At 44.5% G+C, this 7,500-nt stretch overlaps 1 protein-coding gene across 1 annotated transcript in view; it reads left to right on the forward strand.

Moving 5' to 3' along the window:
- Positions 1 to 7,500, forward strand: part of LOC134464050 (dedicator of cytokinesis protein 9-like) — a 147,064-nt gene that overhangs the window by 114,186 nt on the left and 25,378 nt on the right. The window contains exons 39-44 of the mRNA XM_063217492.1: positions 651 to 757; positions 1,310 to 1,447; positions 1,831 to 2,013; positions 3,213 to 3,326; positions 3,918 to 4,133; positions 5,904 to 5,961. Coding sequence (XP_063073562.1) covers positions 651 to 757; positions 1,310 to 1,447; positions 1,831 to 2,013; positions 3,213 to 3,326; positions 3,918 to 4,133; positions 5,904 to 5,961 — 816 coding nt within the window. The remainder of the gene's footprint in view (positions 1 to 650; positions 758 to 1,309; positions 1,448 to 1,830; positions 2,014 to 3,212; positions 3,327 to 3,917; positions 4,134 to 5,903; positions 5,962 to 7,500) is intronic.

Raw genomic sequence — 7,500 nt, forward strand, 5'->3', positions numbered from 1 at the left:
TTGTTTACATGACGTTTTTAATTCTGAACTAAATAGTTCTGTCGAGTTTACTTTGAATTAAGCTTTAATTTGAATAAAGCTTTATTCAGAATTAAATAAAGTTAATTCCGAATGAAATGTCTCATGTAAATGTAGCCAATGGAACAGCAGAGAATAGGAAAAAGGAAAAGTGTATGCAGCATCACAGGCAGTATGGGCAGGCCCAGGCTAGTCTAAAACCTAGTGGCTAACCAGCAACTCTCCTCCTCTCACTTACACGGCTGACAATGTATCCACTTGTTTTAACTTAATTTCATCGCCTTTCTTTCATCCACTCTCCTCCACACACACCATTCTAACATAAACGAGTACATGTGGCACAATAACAAAGTTGTTCTTAAACAACAGTCATACATAGCTAGTATTCATATATTTTCTAGAGACATACAGTAAGCATAATTCCATATAACATCATGTACTTGCTTTGTGTGTTGAGTGTGATAATGTGATAATTATATATAGATATATACAGTAGATGTAAACTAATAATAATTATGTAATACACATTATGATTATTGATAAGTGTGCTTCAGTTCAGTGTACTGTACTGTATGTGACTAGGGCATCAAACTGTATGTGTTAACCCGTGTGCTGTGCCTGTCTGTCCTTAGTTTATGCCCATGGGGACACAGACCAGTCCGTCCTGGAGGCCAACGTGTCTACGGAGGTGTGCCTCACCGTCCTGGACACCCTTAGCGTCTTCATCATGGGCTTCAAGGTAACAGCCATCTTAAACTCACATCACGCACACAACATTATATTATATTACTTGCAGGTTATCCAAATTGACTGACAAGAAATGTTATTAGATTGCATTAAGTTGTATATTAGCTGTAATAATGCATAACATTAGTTGATCACGATAGAAACGATAGAGAAAGGGCATGATAGACACTTTTCTGTCACGATAACAATATATATCGTAATATTGCCCAGCCCTAGGGTACTGGATACCAGGCTTGTACGAAATTCCGAATGGAAAGAATTTCAATTCAAAGTAATGCCATAATACGAACACTAGGTGGTGATGTTCTATGTACTTTCAATGGGTGGTGTAGATTAAATTCAAAGAAATTCAAGGTAATGGCACCACCTAGTGTTCGTATTATGGCATTATTTTGAATTGAAATTCTTTCCATTCGGAATTTCGTACAAGCCTACTGGATGCAGCACCTGTAGTGCTGAGGGGTTAAGGGCTTTGCTCAAGTGCATTGCTAATTTCTGGGATAGCTTATCTCTTCCTCTCTCTCTTCTCTCCTTTTCCCCTCAGACCCAGCTGTGTGCGGACCTGGGCCACAACCCCCTGATGAAGAAGGTGTTCCAGGTACACCTGTGCTTCCTGCAGATTGCCCAATCAGAGGCCGCCCTCAAGCAGGTCTTCACCTCCCTACGCACCTTCATCTACAAGGTAAACATCCGGGTATCCTTTTTTTATGTCATAGGTGCTGGTTACGCACGTATGCGCATATTTTTATATGCAGCTCCGTTTATGCGGATCTGTTTTATACGCTTATGCGTAAACACGACATGGAGAAAAATCGTGCCACACTATTCTTTCACAACCATAGTCTGTGTCTCTGTCTTTAATTATTGGAAATATTGTTTGGCTCATTTTTGTTTATTTTTGTGTACATTAATTATTCAACTATTTGTTTTGCTATACTTTTTCTTACAACTTGCCGCAGACTCCCCAGCACCCCCTTGCGGCCCCCGGCCCCCACTTGGAAGACCACTGCTATAACCCTACAATCCCACCTGCATCCACTTCTTTCTTTTTTTCTCATTCTCCAGTTCCCTTGTACGTTTTTCGATGGGCGGGCGGACATGTGTGCGTGGTTCTGCTACGAGATCCTAAAGTGTTGTAACTCCAAGTTGAGCTCTATACGCAGTGACGCCGCACACCTGCTCTACTTCCTCATGAAGAGCAACTTCGAGTACACCGGCAGGAAGTCCTTCGTCCGCACGCACCTACAGGTGAGTCGCACGCACCTAGGGAGGGAGGTATAGGGGAGGGCAAGCAGGGCATTTGCCCCTGTGCCCAGGGCCCTCCCATATTGGTGGTGGGGGCGCTACGTATTATGGTCTTGGTAGACTGTATACTCATGAACGGTGTGACGTTTTCCATGTGCGTTATGCCCATTTGTGTGGGAAAACAGCCAATGCAAGTCAATCGGTGGTGTTGGGGAAAGAATAAATGAAAGATAACGACCTGTAGACCAGCGTTGTTCACGCGCATCATGCCGAAAACCTGTTGTGTTGCCGGCTGTTCAAATAATATAGCTAAACAGCTGTGGCTGAAGCATGGACTATGTTCATTTAGGCTAGCCGATGTAGCATGTAAGTTAATGAGACATTCGGTTTGATATCCCCCAAAAGGGGCATAACGCACATTTAAGAGCAAAGTACCCGGATGGCCGTTCATGAGTATCGAGGGTCCGATCAATGTTTTGTCCTGGGCCCTGTGTGCAATTGTACGCACCTACAGGTGAGTAGAGATACATTAGCCAAGCCTGATTGCAAGCCTACCCAGTCTCGAGGTCACCTAGACCTAACCCTAAACGTCAGTTATGCTGCCATAAGGAGCCCCTTTGGAGTCGCAGGTCACTTTTGTGCAGAGTCACAGGAAGTATGGGCGTGTCCAGACTAGAGTAAACAAGCAGGACCATTAGTAATACATTACGACTTGGTATTTGTCAATCTGGTAACAGCTAATGTATAAAAGGGGCAGTGCCTTACTTAATTACGCAAGTTCAGGGCTTTCTTTCTTCTTTCTTTTAGCTTTTGGTGTAGAGGCCTCCTTTCCATTATTTTGCTGTCACGGTAGGGACACATAGGAGGCGAAGCAAGCGAAACGAAGAGAGGCGAAATCCAACCGTCATCAGGTCGTCGCGGCGAATCAAATGGGATGGAGCAGTTATGTTGTTGATTTGATTGGGCCGCGGCAGGCGAATTCGCTCCTCATTTGCATAACATGAAACTTTCTTAAATAATTTTGCTTCGCTTCGCTCCTGTTCGCTTGCTTTCGCTTGCCATCGCTTGCCTTTGCCTCTCTCATAGGAATGAATGGCAAAGTTCGCAAATTCGCGTGTATGTGTCCCTACCGTCAGTCTTCACCATGTTTATGAGCCTCATCTTTGTGTGAAGGGGTTCCGTTTTGACTCCCATTCCTACAGGTGGTCATTGCAGTCAGTCAACTGATCGCTGATGTCATCGGCATTGGAGGCACGCGGTTCCAGCAGTCTCTCTCCATCATCAACAACTGCGCCAACAGCGACAAGAACGTCAAGGTGAGAGTGAGAACATGTAGAACAAAATAAGTCTGCAGCACTGCTTGTCTTCTGTGATGAATTGAATAACAAGAGTGCAACATTTCGAATCTCAGGTCTTCATCAGGCCAATGTTTTTGCCTGATGAAGACCTGTGGGTCGAAACCTTGTGCTCTTGTTATTAAATTCACCACAGAAAGACAAGCAGTGTTGCGGACTTTATTTACTCTACTTGACTTTATGCTTTGGATGTCCTGCACCTGACCCATCGGGTGGGATGTGCACACAGCTACTCCTTTGAACGGAGAATGAGAGCATGCCTCAAATACAGTATCTGTGCAAAAAGCTGTAAGATTGGGAAAAGACATGCCCAGTCCCTGAGTTATGTCCCTAAGGGCACTTGCTCAAAAATATTAATTAGCTACACCCCACAGCATATTGATTACCCATAAACTGATTACACATGGACATTGCACACATTCATCCCCAAGGTAATTGTCTACATAAATTAATAATAATTAATTTACCTTCCTAGTACCAGAACACAGTGTTACTGGCAGACAACACAACAGACCCCAATGTAATATAATGTTTTTTCCCCGTTCTTTCCAGCATACGGCGTTCCCGTCAGACGTGAAGGACCTTACGAAGCGGATCCGCACGGTGCTGATGGCCACGGAACAGATGAAGGAGCACGAGAACGACCCGGAGATGCTGGTGGACCTTCAGTACAGCCTGGCCAAGTCCTACACCTCCACACCCGAGCTGCGCAAGACCTGGCTCGACAGCATGGCCAAGATACACGTCAAGAATGGGGACCTGTCAGAGGTCAGAGTTCAAGTGTCGAGTTGTTACTCTAGTCCTTAGAAACTTTAGGGGTGAAAGTTGTTCAAAAGTCAGATTATCATCAGGTGCTTTAACCTTAGCTGCGCAAGACCTGGCTGGACAGCGGACCTAGCTGGACAGTTCAGGAGTTACAGGGTTGAGTTGTTCATAGGTCAGATTACTCAAGTCATGTTGGTCCTGTTTTAGGTTAGCATTTAGAGATGAAAGGCAGGTTATAGACATCAGGTGCTTTAGCCCGAGCTGCTCAAGACCTGGCTCAATAAAATGGCTAAGATACATGTCAAGAACGGGGATCTGTCTAAGGTTAGAATTCAAGGGTTAGGGGTCGAGTTTTTCACAGGTCAGATTACTCAAGTCATTAGAAGGTTTAGGGGTAAAAGTTGGAAAGTCCGCAGGTTACAGACATCGGAACGATGTTTCAGGGGTCAGATTACTCTAGACTTTAGAACAGGGTCCTGTTTGAGATGAGGGAACGGGGTCCTGTTTCAGCTAAGCCCGAGCTGCGCCAGACCTGGCTGGACAGCATGGCCAAGATACACTTCAAGAACTGGCACCTGTCGAAGGTCAAGGCTCAGGGGTCAAGCTGTTCAGAGGTCAGATTGCTCAAGTCCTTTGAGGGTCTAGGGGTGAAAGTTGGCAGGTTACAGACATCAGGTGCTTTACGTTACCCGAGCTGTCAGAATTCAAGGTTTAGAGGTCAGGTTGTTGAGAGGTCAGATTATCATTAAGTGCTTTTGCCTGAATTACGCAAGAACTGGCTGGACAGTATGACCAAGAGACACGTCAAGAATGTGGACCTGTCGGAGGTGAGGGTCAGGGATTATGGGTTGGAGGTCAAATGGCTCAAATGATTGGTTTCTAAAACCTTAGAATGGGCACTGGTTTGAGGTGAGGGTTTAGGGGTTAAATTTGACGGGTTACAGACATCAGGTGCTTTAGGGGGGGAAGCCAGGTATCCGTCTGGATATCTTGTACGACATCTAGACATAATGACAGGCAATTGGTCAATCAATCCATTAGCGCAAGAATAATAGATCTGTTTCAAGTTTGGTGCAAAGGTCACAGTGTTCAGATATTTCAGTGTTAAGACCCATGGCTCTGTTCTTTCATCTCCTTTCCTCAACTGACTCATTGGTTTGATCGTATCATTACCTCAGTACAAGAACTGACACGTGTGAAATGGTTTAAAGGTCAGATGTTATTATGGTCTTGGAGCAGTTTTGGGGCAGAATGTCAAGGACCTTTGGCTGTTTCACCTGTGCTACCCACCCAGTTAACTTACACAAGTGTCTGTTTGATGAGTCATTCTTTCAAAATGATTCAGTGTTACAGCATTTCAGACCTCACTATAGATAGTGTGGGATTTGTCACTTCACTATACTACCACTGGCAACAGACTATTATTCTCCCATATTATTAGTGAGTCAGTCATTGTGGATAGAGATAATAGAGCAAAAAGTATTTAAATCAGAAAAGGGGTTATCACAAATGCTTGCAGCTTTGGCGTTATCAGCGGTGTTACAACATAGGTTATCATTATGCAGCTATTTCAGTGAAGTATTTTTTCTTTCTTTCTTTCGTTCTTTCTTTCTTTCTTTCTTTCTTTCTTTCTTTCTTTCTTTCTTTCTTTCTTTCTTTTGGATTTGAATGAATCCTTGATGCAGTTATTGTTGTTTTTCTTTCAACACGACATAAGACAACAGAAACCTTTCTGCGTGTGACCCTGTTGTGCCGTTTGTGTTTTGTCCGCAGGCTGCCATGTGTTACGTGCATGTGGCCGCACTGGTGGCCGAGTACCTGAGGAGAAAAGGTGAGCCCAAGGCCCTCTCACTCACCTGGACTGCAGTAGCAACACCTCTCCACATGGTGGTGTTTGTACTCACTGGCCTCACACAAGCACAACACAAACACTATTTTCTCATTAGGGCCTATCTGTGTACACATGCACAAGGCCAATGAATATATTAATTAAATTAACTATTAATTAAATATATTAGTTTGCTGTACGTGTTATATACTGGTAGTTACATTAAACAGGGGTGTAATTTCTGGCAGGTGTTGGTTTTGTGCATCATAAATGCATACCTGTTACAGGTGCACGTGGCAGTTTATAGACACTCTTACTAAATTAATAGTGTACTGAAGTCCACACAAATTTACCTTAATTTCCTTTGGTAAATTTGCCTAAATTTCCTCAGGAGGGACCAATGAAGTTTCTCTACTCTCTCTACAACATTTGTTTGGATAAAGGGTCAGATGCTGTTTGAACTGTACTGTTCAACTAGATTGTTGTTTCCGTCACATTTTTTTGTGAGATGTTTTTACTCATTTTACTTCCTTTGAGGGAATTGCTGTGCCGTTTAGTCATACAACACAACACTGTTTACCCTGACAGAAACATCGCTAATCAGTGGTTATCAATGAGTGCCCACCCAAAACATCATATAAAGTCACATGTTAGGCGTACAGTCCAATTGCACGTTGTCTTCCCTAGCGCTTCTCCGTTATGCTAATGTCTAAGGGTCATTCCACGCAGCGCTCGCGTGTGCAACTCTGGGAATTCTCCTTGGATTCTTCTGATAAGGCCTGCTTACAAACACGCATGCACACACACACACACACACACACACACACACACACACACACACACACACACACACACACACACACACACACACACACACACACACACACACACACACACACACACACACACACACACACACACACACACACACACACACACACACACACAGACGATTGCTACGATCCTCCTGCACGTGTTATGCAATGTGAGTCAAAATTTAACCCTTTCCTGTGACATAACCAGTTGTTTGGAGAGTGAGGTTAAAGTGCCACCACTGGCCCCAGCCACACCCACACTACTCTAATCAGGGGCGTTCATCACGGAGGTCTCTCTCATTCACTTTCACCAAGACCCCAAGACCACACCTCACCTTTTATGAGGGACAGATCCAGGTCTGGACTGGGGTCAAAACTCCACTGTCCACTGGGGACCCACTCCACTGTCCACTGGGGACCCACTCCACTGTCTATATTGAATATGGGCCAATGGGCCACCCCTCTAGTGTGGTCTAGTCCCTGTTAGAAAGCCCAACTAACCAACAAACCAAATAAAAAAACAACAGTATCGGCCCCTGAGGACGGTCAGTGCACTGGGAAAATGCCCTGTATGCCAGATTACCAGGCCAGCCCTGGACAGACCTGCTGATAAAGGGGGGCTCAGGGTGGATTTCCGCAATGCACAGTGGAAACAAACATGGCTCACAACAGGAGATATGGGGAATGGCACAACATGGTCAAAGATCTCAGTCTTGGTGTCTGAAAC

The sequence above is a fragment of the Engraulis encrasicolus genome, chromosome 15 (assembly GCF_034702125.1).
Source record: "Engraulis encrasicolus isolate BLACKSEA-1 chromosome 15, IST_EnEncr_1.0, whole genome shotgun sequence".
NCBI classification, from domain to species: domain Eukaryota; kingdom Metazoa; phylum Chordata; class Actinopteri; order Clupeiformes; family Engraulidae; genus Engraulis; species Engraulis encrasicolus.